We start from the raw sequence: 22471 nt of genomic DNA on the forward strand, positions 1-22471 counted from the left end.
GCACTGTAAATACAATTTAAACTCATTGTAGAAAGTTAGGGCTGGCATTTAACGACACAAGAACCCTTTTAATGTTGAGATTTATGTTCTTGCAATGCTATTCAACCTTGAAGGCCCAAAAAGGGACCAATTGAAACGGTCTCCCTCTTGTAGGTAGTAAATTGTTCCGAGAGGTTTTTAAAATTTAAAATGAAAAATATTCTCTTTTCCCTTCTGTCTCACTTTCTTAATACAATCTTTCATTCCCTTTATTTCTCTTTCTGTACCTCACTTGGTAGTCTGTCATATCCAACAAAGACGCTGATGTGCTAATCATCAATGGCATGTGTCTCCAAGTGGCTGTATAGGCCAATTCTGGATGCACATAGTCTCTTGCACGTCGGACAAGGGAAGTTCGATGTGCCTGATGCTGACAGTACTGCCACCTGATGTCATCTATCTCTAGTGTCCCACAGGCGTTGACATCGGCTTTCTTCGAAGGTCTGGCAGGCAGCCCTCGTGAGGGTTCGCCACTGGATTTTATTAGCTGCTGTATTCTCGAGGACCCTTTGGTCAGATACCAGAGTACTGGAGGTTAACCTTGATGCAATCTTTGTAGCGCTTGCGGGGGCGCCCTTGGTGTCTTTGACCTTCACAGAGCTCGCCATGAAGAAGCTGACGAGGGATCCTTGACTCATCCATGCGGATGACATGTCCAGCCCACCGGAACTGGGCTCGCATGATCATCACCTCGATGCTAGTTGATTGTGCTCTCTCCAGAATCTCAAAGTTTGACACCCGGTCTTGCCAGCGTATGTGGAGTATAGATCTGAGGCTGCGCATATGGAAAACTTCCAACTTTTTGATGTGACGCCTGTAGGGTATCCAGGTCTCACATCCATAAAGGAGAGATGAGAGAACGACTGCTCTATGCACCAAAAGTTTAGTTGACAGTCGGATGTGATGGTGACTCAACACCTTAGTGCGCAAGCGACCAAGTGCCTGGCTGGCTTTACAGACCCTTGCATCAATCTCCTTGTCCAAGGGCCCATCACTTGATATGGTGCTGCCAAGGTACTTGAAGCTGTCCACTGACTTTAGTTGTATACTGCTGATGAAGACTATGGGAGCAGGTGCTGTGGTACCAGGGGCAGGCTGGTAGGGAACTTCGCTTTTACTGATGGTTAGGCCAAACAATTCTGTTGCCTCAGCAAATTTGCTGAGTATGAATTGTAGGTCACTCTCCTGTATCTAATTTGAAGCTAATTCACCCTATTACTTTCTCAGTCATTTAGGTTTCTTTCTCTATTCTAAAATTTAATTGGTTAAGGATACAGACGGTTAGTCCAGTCGTTCACGAAGGTCCCAGATGCCACTATGAATTTGCATTTGCAGCAATTTGTGGTACAAACATTTTTCGAGCTGAAGGGTAAGGAACAGATTTAGATTCTGATTCTAACAATCGGGGAAAAGCAATCACAGCAAATTTTAGGCCAATATTTTCTGAAATCCATTAATTTGCACTTGAATGAATCAATACTATCTGCTTCCACCATATTCAAATAGAGCCTATTTGACCTCCTGCTCACTGAAATCATTACGCAGATTAGTTTTGAATTTATCCCCTTTCAAGCACAAGCTGTGATTCTACTGTTCTGGAAAACGTGAAGCAGCTCATCATGGTCTACATTATCGAGTCCATGAAACACCAATAGCTACAAAATCTGTGGCGACCAGAGCTGTACAGTATTCTAAGTTCAGTCGCACCAATATAATTTTATAGGATTCTGAGAAGTGTCGAGGAACAGAGGGACCTTGGAATGCATATCTACAGATCCCTGAAGGTCGGACAGGTGATTAAGATGGCATACGGGATACTTTCCTTTATTAGCCGAGGCACAGAATATAAGAGCAGGAAGGTTATGCTTGAACTGTATAAAAACACCAGTTAGGCCACAGCTAGAGTGCTGCGTACAGTTCTGTCAACATATTAAAAGGATGTGATTGCACCAGAGGGTACAGAGGAGATTTACAAGGATGTTGGAAGAACTGGAGAATTTTACCTATGAGGAAAGATTGGATAGGTTGGGGTTTATTTTCTTTGGAACAAAAGGAGGCTGAGGGGAGACTTGATTGAGGTGTATAAAATTATGAGGGGCCTAGAGTGGATCAGAAGGACCTATTTCCCTTAGCAGAGAGGTCAATAACCAGGGGGAATAGATTTAAATAATTGGTAGGAGGATTAGAGGAGAGTTGGGAATTTTTTTACATCCAGAGGGTGATGGGGATCTGGAACTCACTGCCTGAAAGGGTGGTAGAGGCAGAAACCCTCATCGCATTTAGAAAGTACTTGGATATGCACTTAAAGTGCTGAAACCTACAAGGCTACAGACCAAGAGCTGGAAAGTGGGATTAAGCTGGATAGCTCTTTTTTGGGGCCAAATAGCCTCCTTCTGTGCCATAAATTTCAATGATTCAATGAGCGCCTTTAAGCTTGGTGCTGTTGGGTACACATTGGTCCATTTCATTTTCAAACACCTCCTTAAAGGAACTCCACAGTTCCTCCACTCTCCTAGCCTTGTTCAAACCCGCCAGGTCCATTGACAAGAGCTCTCAGGCGGATGAAGTGGCTCCTCTTAAAATGTGGTCATTTTGTGTGGGTTTTTATAATCTCTCCAATCCTTGTAATATCAAATGTGATCACTGGCATTTAAAGCCTCATCCACCTTTGCATTGGGAGATTTGATTGTCCCAGTTACTCAATCAAATCTCAGATGTTTTCTCTTTTACATACCGAGTCATAAAACAGTCAGTCTTCCATTAACTCTAGAAATCCCGTTCTTGTCTTACCAGTAGACAATATTGTCCCAATCAATTTCTGGTAAGTTAAAATCTAACTACTATAGTTGGTCCCTTATCTACCTCGTTCTACCTTCCTCCATCCCAATAACTAAACGCAAAGTAACAAAACTCATTTGGATTATGCAGTGATGAGAAACCAGTTCTTTTTTTTTCCCCCAATCATGGAATGCAGTCCCAGTCAAATTCTAAATTATATGTTCTCCCTTTGTACCTTCTTCACTTTATTATAGAAAGGTGAATACCTGAATACAGCTACAATGTTTCTGAATTGGATAATAGAGGGTTACAAGGTTCTTTGAGGACAACATTCTGCATATGAAGGGAAGATGGTCTGCAAGATTTACGTATATGCTTTAGCAGTCAAATATAGTGCTGAACTTTTCTGATTAAAATACAATATAGATTTCAAAAAAAGTCTTTATTCACTCAACCTCCTTGCTGGTAGCGGTTTGTCAGACTGATATGTTGTACAATATTTATAAACTAGAAATATACAATAAGTTACTATCTACAGGGAATTTGTACACAATGCCACATAAAAACTGGACAGTATTACATACAATACTTCTCATAAGTGCATTGGATTGCTTTCATACCTGAATAGGAAAAAAAATTAAGTGCACTTTTTTCTGTACATTTTTAAGTTACGCTTTTACACTTATTCTATACATTTTTTTGTAAACTAGGATTTCCCCTCCATACATCTACATTGCACAGAAGTTATAGGAAACTACTTTTACTTCATGTCCAAAAAAGTATTAAACTAGGAAAAAGCACATTCACTGATCAACCATGCCAACCAGTACACCACCAATCACATAATAAAGTTCTCATCAAAAATATTTGGTTGGCACTGAGAACCACACCAAAAGGTTGTACAAAAACAAAATGCTGTACCAAAAGCTCCTATTTGAGGTAATTGCTGCTAAAAGATAAGAGCACAATGGCTTTGACAAGAGTACTATCATCTCATATACACCTGTAATATTTGCAATTGTTTTTAAAGAGTACCCTCCTCCAGGTGGCACTTAAAAAAAAAGCTTGCATTGTAACATTACCAAAATGCATGCCTGATCTAACTGATCTCTGGCGTGATAGACATGAGAAATTGCTGACAGACTTGAGAATGCTATCACATCTGTCACTGTAACATACAGCCTGTGAAAAGTGGAGGTGTGGAAGGGGGGCAGGGAAACAAAAAGGAGAAAGAGCGATATTAGAGTATTAGAGTTTAAATGGGCAAGAACACAACATTGATGATGAAAGCAGCCGACAGGTTATTTTAATATGGGAATTGACAATACTATAATAGCAATTCCAGCAATTAAGGTTTATAGTCTACCCCTATAAATTTGAAGCTACATAACTCAAATTATCTGTTAATTCAAGTTGGAAAAAGTGCAACGAAAAAAAAACACTTCCTGTGGGATTCTATTTACATTTCTAAATTTAAATTATTGGCCAATTCAATTTTTGGAGCAGAAAAAATTAGCACGACTGTCCAGCTCCTTTTACCGATCCCTTCCTTTACAGTAGATAAGGGTTAACAACTTGAGCTGGACATATCCCCCCCCCACCGCCGCAGTAGTGACATTCACTTCTTACTTTACAAAATAACCCCCCCCACCTCAAACATTCTCAATTGACATTTTACAAGCAATAGCTTGGGTGTTAATTAAAAAGGGGAATTCCCAGTTACTGTTGGGAGTCAGACTTGAAATATCAGTAATTGTTGATTATTTGCAATCACTTGAAAGAGCTGGGTAGATTCAAATCAATTTAACATTAGCCCTGATAAATTGAGGGCAAATATAATTTTTTTAAATTTCAGCAAGAAAAGCTGATAGTTTATTGATTCTGCACTTCCAGCTGGGGGGAGCCATTCTTAAAGCACCAATTCTCTGACCTGTGCTCCTTCAGAGTGCAGCCCCCCCACCCCAGGATTGCAGCAACGTAGAATTTATCCTTATGCAAATTTTTCACTTTTAGCAATGTACAGTCAAAAAGATTCATAAAGAGCACATTACTTTAAAAAAGTTAACTTGTAGTTTGCAAGACAACATCAAGCCTTATAATAACTACTGCATTTTACACAGGAAAGTGCAGGAGCATCCCTCAACCATCTAAATTTGATAAATCAGATAATGGTATTTTGGAGAAAATACTCTAGTTTGTCTGGTCAATCCCAGAAACGTTGTTTGAATGTGCTGAAGGAATTTAAGTAAATGTTTTTTGTTTTTGAATCACAGAACATCCAAATGTTGAGATTTTCATCTCTAAAATAAAACTTTAAAAATAATGCCACGTGATATTTATATTACCACATCTTGTAATTAAAATCAATGTTGATGGAAAAAGAACTTGCTCTAGCAAAGAAATTGTGGCAAGCACTTAATCAATTTCCTAGATAAAACATCTAGACCAAAGGTGGGCTCTAAATGATTAGAAGTCACAGCCTTAGATCAGCAGTAATAGATCATAACCTAAGTAGTACTGAAGGGAATCACACAGTTTTCAGCGGTTTTTGTTTATGCTACAGAGCAAATTTTCTCTGGCAAAGTATGCAGGGAAGAACAATGCCAAATGACAATTATTGGGGGTGAGAGCACATGACCTCCAGACTGATATAGATAAGCATTAGTGGAAGTCTCAAAACATTACATTACAAATCAATCCCCATATTTAGCTTATGAATGCACAATGGGACTTCATTTTTTAAATGCTTCAATCTGGGCCAGCTAAACAATAAAACATATAAAAGTGAGCCACAGGTTGACAATGAGTTTGAAGATTAAGTTTGAAAACAGAAATTTTGCCACTTGGGTTGATGCAAGAGATCGTCAGGGAAGAATTCTCCTTCCGCATCACTCCGTGGGGAGCCGCTCAGACTATCTTCGCTACAGCTCATTTCTTCACATGAATCCTCACTTAAAAGAAACAAAGTAACAATGAATAATAGAAAAGCACAAAACTTCTCAAAAGACAATCAAACTCAGCATTGCACAATGTAAGCTATTATCTTTCTAGATATCAGAGAAAAATATCTATTTTAATATAAAAAGAGCTCTGCTTCAATGTCAGGCAACCATAGCTATTTACCTTTCAGCTTCACTGAAGCAACCAGCTTCTGGGATAGTCGGCAGTTCAGGAACACTGTAGTAACTATTTTGCAAGTGACGGGCTGTGCGCCTTGAAACAATCCACACCAGCTTCTTGTTATCAGGTTTGCAGCATTCAGGTGAAGAGTAGTCAGCCAGGCATTTTGATACCAATTCACGCCAGTATGCCAAGTCACAATGGCTAATCTGAAAGACAACATAGACGTTATTACCAATCCTTCCACAGATAACGCATCTTACTCGAAAAGTTGCCTAATTTCCTATCCATTACATTGGTTTATACAGTGTAATCACAGTACATAGAAGTTTTCTCATCCAAAATGAAAAGCAATGTACTCCAGAATCTATTCAGATTAGGCTACAGTCAAGGAACTGCAGTTTAACACAAAGATTTTGCAGGTTACTGTAATAAAATTGCATTAACTGAAATAGCTCTGCCCATAACTAAAATCTGAATATTCAGTAATTTAATTTACCATAGATCCATAAAGGCACTGCTTACACTTATTCATATTGCAGCAACAATGTAAAATGTGCAATGCACGACCACGACCCTGAATAAGCCTGTTGTGATTTTCGCAATAAAATCTGTAATTACAGGGGGGTGGGGAGGAAACAATATTGCATTTGTCACTTTCCCTTGCTCAGCAGCAGTTCCTGCAGATGGTAGCAAGACCCTGCCCATCCTACTAACTAGTATTTATCAAAATGGTAGCTTCATAAAGATAGGAAATGTACAGGCACACAAGTTAAATGGAGGGCATTTTGAGAAATACACCTACTTTGGAATGTTTTTGAACACGCAGTATAATTTCAAACAAGTCGACAGATTTCAGGTTTTCAACTTCAAGAGTCAAAAGGGACAATGCCAACACAGACGGCTGCAAAAGCAAAAGCAATTTCAGTCTAAAGTTTATTTCTATAGCAATAGAAAATATTTAATGAGTTCAGGACATGGCCTACACATTGCATTTTTATAATGTTCAAACAACACTCAGTCAAACTTACTTTAGCCCTGGAAAACACAAATCTGCAGTTGCAGGCTTTCAGTTGTGCTTCCAGTCTGTCAAGGATCAGAAATTCTTTCCTGAATTAAAAAATAAATATGACATAGTAATTCAGTCCTAAATCTCTGCGATCTATCAAAGTCAATCATGATCTTGGATCATCTTTGAATTATGATGGTCATATTCACACGATAGCAAACTATGGGCTAGATTTTCGATTTTCAGCGAAAGATAATTTTACGCCAAAATTACCGTGTTCAGGCCTAATTTTCAGCCTTTACTTTGGTAAAATTGGCATTGCACGTGGATTCACGGCGTAAACCGCGAGTTTCAGCAACTTTAGGCCAAGGCCAGCAGTGCTGCGAGGGAGGCCTTGGGAGGGGGGGGGGGGAAATTGCAAAAAACAGAAAACATTCAAAATACGCCTACCTAATAAAATCGCTGCAAAATAATTTAAAAATAAAAAACTTTTACTTACCTTTTTGCAGGTTTTCATACTTACCGTTGCTCAAAGGGCTGTACCAACAGGTTTGACCGTCGGAATTGCGGGCATGGCGTATGGGTCCCGATGGAGCCGAAAGTACGCCGGCAACGCAAACCACGGAGTTTGTATGCCGACGCTCCTCTCGCCGGCGGTACGTGAAAGCGCCGCCACCAAGAGGGGGCCGAGGATCCCGCTGACCGGGTTTACGCCGCGGAGGGTCAAATCGCCCCGAAAACCCGATCGCAAGGTTGGCCAAAATTTAGCCGAAGATTTTGTCCCACATGCTGCAAAATTGTACGTAGACAAAAGAGCACATCTATAATTTCACGATACATACGGCACAAAGAAAATCTGTCATCTAAGTTTTTAAACAAAATCAGGAACTTTAATAATATAAAAAAGGTAAGAGGAGTAAGATGTGAGAATTTTGAGAATGTAAATTCTGTCAAAAGTAGCATAGAGCATTCCCAGCATTAATGGCCAGATACTAACCTTTCAGTTTTATGGTAGTATGCCAGGGCATGATACAGGTGTAAAAAATGTAAGGCAGTGACAGCCTTAAATTCCCCATTTAGTTTTTCGTAGACAATCTTTTGCATCCTCTTGAGATCAGACACTGTAAACTTGCAGTGGCTGATGCGAAGGAGGTCTTGAGCAGAAGGAATATTGCATTCTTTCTCAATAGTCTTTACTGCTAGATGGAAGACACTTATTCCAAGACAAGGCAGATGTTTTGGTCGCACCTACAGAAACAAGACAAAAGTCAGCTGAGTTATGAATCTAAGTAAAAATAAATGTTTAGTAGCCCACTGTACGCCCTATTAATCAATTCGAACAGCTAGTCATAGAAACACAGCCAAAAGGATGGAGCGACTGTTTGGAAATCTAACCTTCATCAATGACAAAAATCTGTCCAGTAGGTTAACTGCTAAAACAAAGGTTTCGGTACTGCAGCCAAAGAATCTGGTCAAACTCCGGAGATCTTCCACTTTGGCATCTCTTAACTTTGGGGAAACACAATCATCATTCTGCAAACCAAAAAATAAAGTATTTTCAATGGTCCCACCTGTCGTTCAAATATATCAAAAATAGATTTAGAGAGAGAGGTCAAATTTAACATTTCTACACTATTTTTTTAAGTCAGATTTGAATGGAAGTTAAATGTAGCACTCCAAAAGAATTAAAATATACAATTTTTTCTGCTAATAGAACAATTACTGTCAAGTTTACATCAAGCCTTGATGTTACACACAGCATTTTTTTTTTTAAATAGACAGAAGCCAGGTTTGAACAGAACAGTTAGTGAAGCAACTGCACAACTGCCTAACTAATCACATTCCTTGCAAAACTTCCATTCCTTCACCAACATTACAATTTTTTGGTTTCATACTCCTGTGTTATATACCAGATCAGTGGGAGGAAACACCAGTACCTCAGCAACAGTGGGTTTGAAAGCATACATCACCATGATCTAGCAAAACACCAACCCCTCTCAAAAATAAACACAAACTTAGATTTAATATTTATCAGCAAAATATTCTCTTCTCAGTCTAGATTATGACAAGTCAAAAAAAATTTAAACACTTGAGAAGGAGCTGAGTAGAATAGAATTATACAGCACAGAAGGAGGTAATTTGGCCCATCGGGTCTGTGCCGGTTTTTTGACGAGCAATCCAGTTAGTCCCACTTCCCCGCTCTTTCCCCATATCCCTGCAATGTTTTCTCTTAAGTATTTATCCAATTCCCTTTTGAAGGCTACTATTGAATCGGTTTCCACCACCCCACTAGGCAATGCATTCCAAATCCTAGCCACTCATTGCTCAAAATAGGTTTTCCTCTGGTTCTTTTGCCAATTAGTTTAAATCTGTGCCCTCTGGTTACCTCTCTTTCAGCCACTGGAAACAATTTCTCTTCATTTACTCTATCTAAATCCTTCATGATTTTAAACACCTCTATCAAATCTCCTTAGCCTTCTCTGTTCAAGGAGAACATGTCTTCAGTCCTTCAAACACTAACCTACCCTTCCTCCCAACACTACTCGATGTCCAGTTTTTTTTTTACAGCTATAAAGTGCTTTGGGATGTTTTATAACACTAAAGGTGCTGCCAATGTGAAAATTGTTGTTATGCTACAGCTTAGTAAACGGTAATTTTTTCCCAAACCTATACCGCTTACCTCCAAAGTTGATTCTATTGCATTGAGTCCACTTGCCCTTGGTAGAAATTTGGATTCTTGTTCCAAGTATTGATTTATCTGTTTCAATAGTTTATAAGCTTCGTTGTTGTGCTCGTGGGATACCAAGTCTTTCATCTTTAAAAAAATAATAAAAACACTAAATTACAAATGCTTAAAAGTATTCATACCAGCTGCCTCTTTTTTTCCAAAAACGCCTAGATCTGTGGCAGAATTGGGTCATTTAACATTCAGCTCATATTAACACAAGCTTTTCTTATGGTACAGTAAATTTATCCAGTAACTGGGTAGCAGTTAAGGGCTTTACAATTTGCCTCAGTGTCCCCCATTCAGTTTATTACGGTAAACACCCAGACCAATCTTCTCCCAGTTTATCATCAATGTAAACTTCCAGACCACACCTTTTCCCAGTTTAACATGTAAACACCCAGACCATCCCTCCCACGGTTTAACAACTTACATTTATATAGCACGCTTATCATAGTAAAACATCCCAAGGCGCTTCACAGGAGCCTTATAAATAAAACATTTTTCCAGCAAGCCACAGGAGATATCAGGACAATTGACCAAAAGCTTGATCAAAGGGGTAGATTTAAAGGAGCATCTTAAAAGAGAGAGAGAGGTGGAAAGGTTTAGGGGAGGGAATTCCAGAGCTTAGGGCCAAGGCAGTTGAAAGCACAGTCGCAAATGGTGGAGCGATTAAAATCAGGGATGTGCAAGAGGCCAGGATTGAAGGAGCGCAAACATCTCGAAGACTTGTAGGTCTGGAAGAGGTTAGAGATAGGGAGAGGCAAGGCCATGGAGGGTTCTGAAAACAAGGATGAGGATTTTTTTTAATTGAGGCGTTGTCTGACCAGGAGCCAATGTAAGTCAGCAAGCACAGGGATGGAGGGTGAACAAGATTTGGAGCGAGTTAAGATAATGGCAGCAAAGTTTTGGATGAACACTTGTTTATACAGGGTGGAAGATGGGAGGCTAGCCTGGGAACAGTCAAGTCTGTTAGAGAAAATTAACGCAATAGTAAGGAAGGACATTAGCTTGGATGATGTGGAATCTGTATGAGTGGAGCTGCGGAATACCAAAGGGCAGAAAACGCGAGTGGAAGTCGTGTACAGACCGCCAAACTGTAGTGGTGAGGTTGGGGACAGCATCAAACAAGAAATTAGGGATGCGTGCAATAAAAGTACAGCAGTTATCATGGGTGACTTTAATCTACATATAGATTGGGCTAACCAAACTGGTAGCAGTACAGTGAAGGAGGATTTCCTGGAGTGTATTAGGGATGGTTTTCCAGACCAATATGTCGAGGAACCAACTAGCGAGCTGGCCATCCTAGACTGGGTGTTATGTAACGAGAGAGGATTAATTAGCAATCTTATTGTGCGAGGCTCCTTGGGGAAGAGTAACCATAATATGGTAGAATTCTTTATTAAGATGAAGAGTGACATAGTTAATTCAGAGACTAGGGTCCTGAACTTAAGGAAAGGTAACTTCGATGGTATGAGACGTGAATTGGCTAGGATAGACTGGCGAATGATACTTAAAGGGTTGACGGTGGATAGGCAATGGCAAACATTTAAAGATCACATGGATGAACTTCAACAATTGTACATCCCTGTCTGGAGTAAAAACAAAACGGGAAAGGTGGCACAACCGTGGCTAACAAGGGAAATTAAGGATAATCTTAAATACAAGGAAGAGGCATATAAATTGACCAGAAAAAGCAGAAAACCGGAGGACTGGGAGAAATTTAGAATTCAGCAGAGGAACACAAAGGATTTAATTAGGAGGAGGAAAATAGAATACGAGAGGAAGCTTGCTGGGAACATAAAAACTGATTGCAAAAGCTTCTATAGATATGTGAAGAGAAAAAGATTACTAGGTCCCTTGCAGTCAGATTCAGGTGAATTTATAATGGGGAACAAAGAAATGGCAGATCAGTTGAACAAATACTTTGGTTCTGTCTTCACCAAGGAAGACACAAATAACCTTACGGAAATAGTAGGGGACCGAGGGTCTAGTGAGAGAGAGGAGCTAAAGGAAATCCTTATTAGGTGGGAAATTGTGTTAGGGAAATTGGTGGGATTGAAGGCCGATAAATCCCCAGGGCCTGATAGTCTGCATCCCAGAGTACTTAAGGAAATGGCCCTAGAAATAGTGGATGCATTGGTGATCATTTTCCAACAGTCTATCGTCTCTGGATCAGTTCCTATGGACTGGAGGGTAGCTAATGTAACACCACTTTTTAAAAAAAGGAGGGAGAGGGAAAACAGGGAATTATCGACCGGTCAGTCTGACATCGGCGGTAGGGAAAATGTTGGAATCAATTATTAAAGATGTAATAGCAGTGCATTTGGAAAGCAGTGACAGGATCGATCCAAGTCAGCATGGATTTATGAAAGGGAAATCATGCTCGACTAATCTTCTGGAATTTTTTGAGAATGTAACTAGTAGAGTGGACAAGGGAGAACCAGTGGATGTGGTGTATTTGGACTTTCAAAAGGCTTTTGACAAGGTCCCACACAAGAGGTTGGTGTGCAAAATTAAAGCACATGGTACTGGGGATAATGTACTGACGTGGATAAAGAACTGGTTGGCAGACAGGAAGCAGAGAGTCGGGATAAACAGGTCCTTTTCAGAATGGCAGGCAGTGACTAGTGGGGTGCCGCAGGGCTCAGTGCTGGGACCCCAGCTATTTACAATATACATTAATGATTTAGATGAAGGAATTGAATGTAATATCTCCAAGTTTGCAGATGACACTAAGCTGGGTGGCAGTGTGAGCTGTGAGGAGGACGCGAAGAGGCTGCAGGGTGACTTGGACAGGTTAGGTGAGTGGGCAAATACATGGCAGATGCAGTATAATATAGATAAATGTGAGGTTATCCACTTTGGGGGCAAAAATACAAAGGCAGAATATTATCTGAATAACGGTATATTAGGAAAAGGGGAGGTACAACGAGACCTGGGTGTCATGGTACATCAGTCATTGAAAGTTGGCATGCAGGTACAGCAGGCGGTGAAGGCGGCAAATGGCATGTTGGCCTTCATAGCGAGGGGATTTGAGTATAGGACCCGGGAGGTCTTGCTGCAGTTGTACAGGGCCTTGGTGAGGCCTCACCTGGAATATTATGTTCAGTTTTGGTTTCCTAATCTGAGGAAGGACGTTCTTGCTATTGAGGGAGTGCAGCGAAGATTCACCAGATTGATTCCCGGGATGGCAGGACTGACATATGAGGATTGACTGGGCTTGTATTCACTGGACCCTTTAGAAGGATGCGAGGGGATCTCATAGAAACATATAAGATTCTGACGGGACTGGACAGGTTAGATGCAGGAAGAATGTTCCCGATGTTGGGGAAGTCCAGAACCAGGGGACACAATCTAAGGATAAGGGGTAAGCCATTTAGGACTGAGATGAGGAGAAACTTCTTCACGCAGAGGGTTGTTAACCTGTGGAATTCCCTACCGCAGAGAGTTGTTGATGCCAGTTCATTGGATATATTCAAGAGGGAGTTAGATGTGGCCCTTACAGCTAAAGGGATCAAGGGGTATGGAGAGAAAGCAGGAAAGGGGTACTGAGGTGAATGATCAGCCCTGATCTTATTGAATGGCGGTGCAGGCTCGAAGGGCCGAATGGCCTACTCTTGCACCTATTTTCTATGCTTCTAAGTCCAGATGTAACAAGGCCATGTATGAGGGTTTCCGCAGGATATGAGCTGAGTCAGGGGCAGAGTCAGGTGATGTTACGATGGTGGAAGCAGGCATTCTTGATGATGGAGCGGATATGGTTAAACACGAACCTTGGGGTCAAAACACAACACCAAAGTTGCAAACGGTCTTGCTCAGCTTCACACAATTGCCAGGGATGGAACAGAGATTGTGGCGAAGTTTAACATCAATGTAAACACCCGGATCTCCCCTCCCCCAGTGTAACATCAATGTAAACACCGGGACCTCCCCTCCTCCAGTGTAACAGCAATGTAAACACCCGGACCTCCCCTCCCCTCGTGTAACAGCAATGTAAACACCCGGACCTCCCCTCCCCCAGTGTAACAGCAATGTAAACACCCGGACCTCCCCTCCCCCGGTGTAATATCAATGTAAACACCCGGGCCGCCCCTCCCCCCGTGTACAGCAATGTAAACACCCGGACCTCCCCTCCCCCAGTGTAACATCAATGTAAACACCCGGACCTCCCCTCCCCCAGTGTAATATCAATGTAAACACCCGGACCTCCCCCAGTGTAACATCAATGTAAACACCCGGACCTCCCCTCCCCCAGTGTAACATCAATGTAAACACCCGGACCTCCCCTCCCGTAACATCAATGTAAACACCCAGACCTCCCCTCCCCCAGTGTAACATCAATGTAAACACCCAGACCTCCCCTCCCCCAGTGTAACATCAATGTAAACACCCGGACCTCCCCTCCCACAGTGTAACATCAATGTAAACACCCGGACCTCCCCTCCCGTAACATCAATGTAAACACCCAGACCTCCCCTCCCCCAGTGTAACATCAATGTAAACACCCAGACCTCCCCTCCCCCAGTGTAACATCAATGTAAACACCCGGACCTCCCCTCCCACAGTGTAACATCAATGTAAACACCCAGACCTCCCCTCCCCCAGTGTAACATCAATGTAAACACCCGGACCTCCCCTCCCCCAGTGTAACATCAATGTAAACACCCGGACCTCCCCTCCCCCAGTGTAACATCAATGTAAACACCCAGACCTCCCCTCCCCCAGTGTAACATCAATGTAAACACCCAGACCTCCCCTCCCCCAGTGTAACATCAATGTAAACACCCGGACCTCCCCTCCCACAGTGTAACATCAATGTAAACACCCGGACCTCCCCTCCCCCAGTGTAACATCAATGTAAACACCCGGACCTCCCCTCCCGTAACATCAATGTAAACACCCAGACCTCCCCTCCCCCAGTGTAACATCAATGTAAACACCCAGACCTCCCCTCCCCCAGTGTAACATCAATGTAAACACCCGGACCTCCCCTCCCACAGTGTAACATCAATGTAAACACCCAGACCTCCCCTCCCCCAGTGTAACATCAATGTAAACACCCGGACCTCCCCTCCCCCAGTGTAACATCAATGTAAACACCCGGACCTCCCCTCCCCCAGTGTAACATCAATGTAAACACCCAGACCTCCCCTCCCCCAGTGTAACATCAATGTAAACACCCGGACCTCCCCTCCCCTCGTGTAACATCAATGTAAACACCAGGACCTCCCCTCCCCCAGTGTAACATTCAATGTAAACACCCAGACCTCCCCTCCCCCAGTGTAACATCAATGTAAACACCCGGACCTCCCCTCCCCTCGTGTAACATCAATATAAATACCCAGACCGCCCCTCCCCTCCCCCAGTGTAACATTCAATGTAAACACCCGGACCTCCCCTCCCCTCCCCCAGTGTAACATCAATGTAAACACCCGGACCTCCCCTCCCCCAGTGTAACATCAATATAAACACCCAGACCGCCCCTCCCCTCCCCTCCCCCAGTGTAACATCAATGTAAACACCCGGACCTCCCCTCCCCCAGTGTAACATCAATGTAAACACCCGGACCTCCCCTCCCCCAGTGTAACATCAATGTAAACACCCGGACCTCCCCTCCCCCTCCCTCCCCTGTGTAACATCAATGTAAACACCGGGACCTCCCCTCCCCCAGTGTAACATCAATGTAAACACCCAGACCGCCCCTCCCCTCCCCCAGTGTAACATCAATGTAAACACCCGGACCTCCCCTCCCCCAATGTAACATCAATGTAAACACCCGGACCTTCCTCTCTTTATACTTACGGTTTTGCCGTTGAATGTTGCTCTCGGTTGGCATTAAAATCCGGGACTCGAGAGGAGGGGACGGGATGTCGGCGATCATCGGCCCGCTCTTCCCCCTCTATATCCCCCTATCTCTCTCCCTCTCTCTGTATAACCCTGTGGCCCTCTCGCTCGCACGTCAATGTCTGGTATTTACTGAAGGCGATGACATCACCGCGGCGGAGCCATTTCTTCCACTCGTGAATAAATCAGAAAGAAGTCCATTCCTTCTTTAGCGAATGTTTCTGGTATAACAGACGCAGCCTTGCGCACAGCCGCGCCTCCCTGTAAGACCGACCGTTGTGTATTTCCAGCACTGTTAATAACTCAGTGTTGTCCTAGTTCATTGTTTCGTTTATTTGGGAGTGGCGGATGCGCATTCCATTCGCCGGCGGTGCATTCGGTCGCTCCTATTAAATGTCCCGCTCTGATTGGTTTGTTCGAAAAGGCCGCCCAAAATGGTGCATTCTGATTGGTCGTCGAGCTCGGAATCTGATTGATCGGCATTAATCAGTTAGCGCTTTGTGATTGGGTGGATGTGCAACAAGTAGGTGATGATTGGTCAGATGTAATAGAATTACTGACTGGTGATTGGTGAAGCCGGACTTTAAACCTTCCAAGTACGTGTTGTTGAGCAGATTTCAATTCTGCAGGTTGGGGCCTTGGAGATTGTACCATATACACAGCCCACACCCACAACATTGCATTACACTGTTATATTGACTATGTAACATCTTGTCGCATTTTCAGATGCTGAAACCAGATGATTTTGCTCTGGCAAATACATTTATTATGGACAATGCATGCCATTTATTCATTTAAAAACAGGAAATGCTGGAAATATCAGCGGGTCAGGCAGCATCTGTGGAGAGAAAAACAGAGTTAACGTTTCAGGTCGATGGCCCTTCGTTAGAACTCTGTTTTTCTCTCCATAGATGCTGCCTGACCCGTTGAGATTTCCAGCATTTTCTGTTTTTATTTCAGATTCCAGCATCCTCAGTTTTTGCTTTTGTACTACCATCTATTCATTTGATTGTTTCACGACGACCAACCCAACATTTAGCTCTCCCAGGGTTACCAATGTTCCAGGCTAATCCTGGAATCTGCAGGAATTAAAGATTAATTTCTGGCGAGCAATCCAAGATAGAAAAAGGGGCATTAATAAAAAAATGTTTGTTTTTATCATTTTCCTTAAACACTTTTGCTTATTAATTATAAAAATATTGGAGACGGGGGTGCAGTTTAACTTACTGGGGCAGTGGGAGGCAGATTTGATACGTCCAATCAGAGCTGGCATTCCCAGATGCTCTTCCCTGGCAAGATAAAAATAAATAACTGGAAATCTAAACTTGAAACAAAATGCACAGTATGCCAATTAGTAGCTGAAAATAGAAAAGATAGTTTTTTTTATTTATTCGTGGGATGTGGATGTCACTGGCAAGGCCAGCATTTGTTGTCCATCCCTAACTGCCCTTGAGAAGGTGGTGGTGTGCCGCCTTCTTGAACTGCTGCAGTCCTTGTGATGAAGGTTCTCCCACAGTGCAGTTAGGAAGGAGGTTCCAGGATTTTGACACAGCGACGTTGAAGGAACGGCGATATACAAGTTAAAATGATATGTGACTGGGAGGTGATGATGTTCCCATGCGCCTGCTGCACTTATTCTTCTAGGTGGTGGAGGTCACAGCTTTGGGAGCTACTGTTAAAGAAGCTTTGGCGAGTTGCTGCAGTGCATCTTTTAGATGGTACACACTGCAGCCACGGTGCGTCAGTGGTGGAGGAAGTGAATGTTTAAGATGGTGGATGGGGTGCCAATTAAGCGGGCTGCTTTGTCCTGGATGGTGTAGAACTTCTTGAGTGTTTTTGAAGCTGCACTCATCCAGGCAAGTGGAGAGTATTCCATCACACTCCTGATGTGTGCCTTGTAGATGGTGGAATGGCTTTGGGGAATCAGGAGATGAGATAGTTGCCGCAGAATATCCAGAATAAATGATGAGAGGTTGTTTCACCTGGCTGGAGAGTCTAGAACTAGACGGCATAGTCTCAGGTTAAGGGGTTGGCCATTTAGGATTGAAATGAGGAGAAATTTCTTCACTCGAAGGGTTGTGAATCTTTTAAATTCTCTACCCCAATTGACTGTGATGCTGAATGGTTGAGTATATTCAAAGCTGAGATAGATAGATTTGTGGACTCTAGGGGAATCAAGCAATATGGAGATCGGGCAAGAAATTGGAGTTGAGATCGAAGATCAGCCATGATCTTATTGAATGGCAGAGCAGGCTCAAAGGGCCATAGGGTCTACTCCTGTTCCTAATTCTTATGTTTTTATGGAACCCAAACTCAGCATTGGTGAGCAGGTTAATGGTGAGTAAGCGCCACTTGATAGCGCTATTGATGACACCATCCATCACTTTGCTGATGATTGAGAGAAGACCAGTAATTGGCCGAATTGGATTTGTCCTGCTTTATGTGGACAGGACATACCTGGGCAATTTTCCAGTCGGGTTGTAGCTGTATTGGAACAACTTAGCAAGAGACAAGGTTAGTTCTGGAGCACAAGTCTTCAACAAGACAGCCAGGATATTGTCGGGGTTCATAGCCTTTGCTGTGTCCAGTGCACTCAGCCATTTCTTGATATCATGTGGATTGAAACAAACTGGCTGAAGACTGGCTTCTGTGATGATGAGGACCTCAAGCAGAGGCCGAGATGAACCATCCACTCCTCTCTTCTGGCTGAAGATGGTTGTGAACACTTCAGCTTGTCTTTTGCACTCATGTGCTGGGCTTTGCCATCATTGAGGATGGGGATGTTTATGAAGCCTCCTCCTCCCGTTAGTTGTTTAATTGTTCACCACCATTCAGGACTGGATGTGGCAGGACTGCAGAGCATTGATCTGATCCATTGGTTGTGGGATCACTTAGCTTTGCCTATAGCATGCCGTTTCCGCTGCTTAGCATGTATGTAGACATGTGTTGTAGCTTCACCAGGTTGGCACTTCATTTTTTGGTACGCCTAGTGCTGCTCCTGGCATGCTCTTCTACACTCCTCATTGAACCAGGGTTGATCTCCTGGCTTGATGGTAATGGTAGAGTGAGAGATATGGTGCGCCCTGAGGTTACAGATTGTGATGGAATACAATTCTGCTGCTCTGATGGCCAACAGTGCCCAGTTCTGAGCTGCTAGACCTGTTCTGAATCTATCCCATTTAGCACGGTAGTAGTGCCACATAGCAGTTTTATTCTTAGTATACTTAGACTTAGGTTAACATTTCAGGTGTAAAGGGGAGGGACAGAATGCATGACAAAGGGAAAGGAACTGGGCAGAAAATATTGCAAGGGGGAATAAATGGAGAGTCGAACATAAGAACATAAGAACATAAGAATTCGGATCAGAAGTAGGCCATTCGGCCCCTCGAGCCTGCTCCGCCATTCAATCAGATCATGGCTGATCTTCTACCTCAACGCCACTTTCCTGCACTATCCCCATATCCCTTGATTTCCTTAATATCCAAAAATCTATCGATCTCTGTCTTGAATATAGTCAAAGACTGAGCCTCCAAGCTCTCTGGGGTAGAGAATTCCAAAGATTCTCCACCCTCTGAGTGAAGAAGTTTCTCCTCATCTCAGTCCTAAATGACCGCCCCTTATTCTGAGACTGTGACCCCTGGTTCTAGACTCCCCAGCCAGGAGAAACATCCTCCCTGCACCTATCCTGCCAAGCCCTGTAAGAATGTTGGATGTTTCAATGAGATCAACTCTCATTCTTCTAAACTCGAGAGAATATAGGCCTAGTCTACTCAATGAAAGGGGAACGGGGAACTGGAGAGGAGGGAGAAGTGGATATCAGTGAAAGATGAAGAAATGAAAGGGAGAAGGGGGAAAATCAATAGTAATGAAGAGGGAGCTAAGTGGATGGCAAAAAAAGAGAAGAGGAAACGGATGAAAATAAAGTGGAGAGAGCAAAGAAGACAGAAGCTGGGAGTGGTACTTTGGGATGGGGCAGGAAAGAGTGCCAATATTAACTGAGGGTAAAATGCCAGTATGAATGGGAGGAGGAAGGGGCAAAGAGTGCCAGTATGAACTCTAGAGAGGGAGCGAAGAGTACCAATATAAAAGGGGCTGATTGGAAGAGAAAGGGGGTTAGATATCCCAGTTTGATCTGGGAGGGTTGGAGGGTGGGTCGTTGGATGGGATGCAGTGTCTCTGTGAACTGAATCTGAAGCAGGTAGAGTGCCTTTGTGAACTGAGGCAGTGGGAGATTGGATGTGGGAGAGTGTCTGTTCAGGTAACTTTTGGGTAATTGATGCTTTGTTTGGTCTGTTGGAGTAAAAATTCAAATTTCTTCCAGAGGAGCGTGTTCCTGTCCCCACCTTCCCCCAGAAATGCACCATTGATTTTCTGCCTTCAGCATTTGGATTTCCCCACCAGGCTTTCATGTACTTATGTTTTTTATTCCTCCAATAAAAGTGTAGTAATGTTATGTACCTGCCGCTCAAGGTACATAACCTTGTGCAACTACTTGTTGGCACATGTTCGCAACATTCTTCAATTGTTATCTTTGGTGGGGGCGAGGGGGGGGGGGTTGGTCAGTTTTTGTTAATTTTATGGGTTGGAATATATGGGAGAACAGGTCAATGTCAACAGTCAGGTATGTTTATTCCTATCCCAAATTTATCTGGAGTTCCTATTTTTAGTTGCACTTTTACTTGGAGTTATTGGCAATGAATCTCAATCCTAGTGATAGACCTGCCCCTTCAGGTTCAGGAACTGGACTGTCTATAGATCATCAACAGTGCCCAAGAGTACTATGGACCAGATTGGCTCTGGTATCAGATTACCATGTCTGTCATACTAGGTTAACTTGAATTCTGAACTGCCATTGCCAGGTGTGTTGCCTTGGAGTCACTTTGACCTCAAATAGACTTTACTCACCGTTTCCCTCCCCCAAGGAGTATAGGCACTAGCTTCAGGTTTCAGCCCCTGCTAGGCAGGCAGTAGGCATCAGGAATTTCACAAGAGCAGGGCATGGTGAGCATGACAACTCACCAGGAATATGGGAAACATGGCCTTATTCACATGGAAACATCAGCCTGTAGTGCCAGGCCTGGAAACACCAATGCTACCCACACTTGTGTCTGAAAACAACAGGTCCCTCAGAATGGCCCATGATCTAAGTCCTTACCAATGTCAAACAGGTGAGATACCTTGGCTCAGGCCATGGCAGTGTGGCCCTGACACGGAAGGGTGATTTGTGAAAACAATGCTTCTGTCCAGAGTACCAAGTTTGCTTCTAATCTGAGTGCAATGCTGCTGAACATCATTAGTATACCATGATCTGTAGACCACTAATTTATGGGTTTCATGGAAAAATTGGCAGGATCTTGGAATTCAGTCCCCAAAACACTGGTAACAATCACAATATCATAAGGTAATTATGGATGAGGAAGGCCATTCACCCATCTTAATTCATCTATACAGAATGACTCAAGCTCTCTCCATTGCAGCATCCAATAGTTTCTTAAATTATTCAATGGGTTTTGCCTCCACTAATCTATCTGAGAGTCAATTCCATGTATTTATCATTCTTTGTGTGAAGACGAACTTCCCAATATCACACCTAAATTTGTGTTTTAGTTACTGGGTCCCCTAGTCCTATCCTCACAATTTAAAGTAATTTTCAAGATCTACCTTTTCCATACTGTTTACTATCTTATGATCTGATCTGTAAGATCACCTCTCAAGCATCTCCTTTCCAGGCTGCAAAGCCCAAGTTTCACCAACCTTTTCTCTGACTCTGACACTAGATCTTCTCTCTACGCTGCTTCCAATGCTTGCATGTCTCCCTTGTGCCTCAGTGACCAGAATTGGTCACAGTATTCAAATTGTGGTCTGACCAGATCACTATACATCCTCTGATTCACATTCTACTGCTTAAGCTACGTAGCTTAACATTATATTTGTTTTGTTGATTGAAGCTCTGCAGTAGCTAGCAAGGAGTCTACCAAGACTCCTAAATTCTGCTAAAAATCCTAAAATACCAAGCAGCAATTCTTCATGTGTGAAATAGGTAATGAGAGGAGAGTTGAAAGTAGCTGTCCTCAACATCAAGGCAGCATTTGATCTATAATAGCACCAAGGAGTCCTAGCAAAACTGAGGTAAGTGCCAGTCATACTTAACACAAAGGAAGATGGCTGTGGTTGATGGAGGCCAGTCATTACTGTTAAGTATCGAGTAACTCCACGAGGCTAAGTACGGTGAGCTAGTTCAGGCATGATCTTACTCCAATTTATTCATTCTCAAAGTGAGGATTCAACATGGCTGCCAACATCATCACCATCATCATCATAGGCAGTCCCTCGGAATCGAGGAGGACCTGCTTCCACTCCCTAAGTGAATTCTTTGATGGCTGAGCAGTCTGATACAGGAGCCACAGACCCTGTTACAGATGGGACAGACATTCATCGGGGGAAGGGGTCGGTAGGGCTGGTTTGCCGCACACTCCTTCCGCTGCCTGCGCCTGGCCTCTTCATGCTCCTTGCATCGAGACTCAAAGAGCTCAACGCCCTCCCGGATGCACTTTCTCCACTTCGAGCGGTCTGCGGCCAGGGTCTCCCAGGTGTCAGTGGTGATGTCGCACTTTACCAGCGAGGCTTTGAGGGCGTCCTTATAACGTTTCCACTGTCCTCGTTTACCATGAAGGAGCTCTGCATAAAGCATTTGCTTAGGGAGTCTCGTATCTGGCATGCGTACTATGTGGCCAGCGCAGCGAAGCTAATCGAGTGTGGTCAGTGCTTCAATACTGGGAAGTTAGCCTGGTCGAGGACACTGATGTTGGTGCGCCTGTCCTCCCAGGAGATTTGCAGGATCTTGCGGAGACATCGTTAGTGATATATCTCCAGCGACTTGAGGTGCCTTCTGTACATCATCCATGCCTCAGATCCATACAGGAGGTCGGGTATTACTACAGCCCTGCAGACCA

General features: G+C 43.2%; 1 protein-coding gene across 1 annotated transcript; it reads right to left on the reverse strand.

The window, feature by feature from the left end:
• Positions 1–3223: 3223 nt before the first annotated feature.
• On the reverse strand, positions 3224–15651 carry ccng2 (cyclin G2). Its single transcript, XM_070871024.1, has 8 exons — positions 15477–15651; positions 9627–9761; positions 8342–8479; positions 7944–8194; positions 6969–7047; positions 6743–6841; positions 5941–6146; positions 3224–5768 (listed from the first exon to the last, which is right to left on the reverse strand). The coding sequence occupies exons 2-8, from the start codon at positions 9759–9761 to the stop codon at positions 5633–5635; spliced, it is 1044 nt and encodes a 347-aa protein (XP_070727125.1). The 5' UTR covers positions 15477–15651; the 3' UTR covers positions 3224–5632.
• Positions 15652–22471: the final 6820 nt, after the last annotated feature.

The sequence above is a fragment of the Pristiophorus japonicus genome, chromosome 2 (assembly GCF_044704955.1).
Source record: "Pristiophorus japonicus isolate sPriJap1 chromosome 2, sPriJap1.hap1, whole genome shotgun sequence".
Classification (NCBI taxonomy): Eukaryota; Metazoa; Chordata; class Chondrichthyes; family Pristiophoridae; genus Pristiophorus; species Pristiophorus japonicus.

Excerpts from the sequence above, each read along its gene's own strand:
- ccng2 (XM_070871024.1), bottom strand. The coding sequence starts at position 9,761 with ATGAAAGACTTGGTATCCCACGAGCACAACAACGAAGCTTATAAACTA. Across the intron at positions 8,195-8,341 it reads GATTTTTGTCATTGATGAAG|GTGCGACCAAAACATCTGCC; the intron begins GTTAGATTTCCA and ends TTGTTTCTGTAG. Across the intron at positions 6,147-6,742 it reads GTGTTCAAAAACATTCCAAA|ATTAGCCATTGTGACTTGGC; the intron begins GTAGGTGTATTT and ends GTTGTCTTTCAG.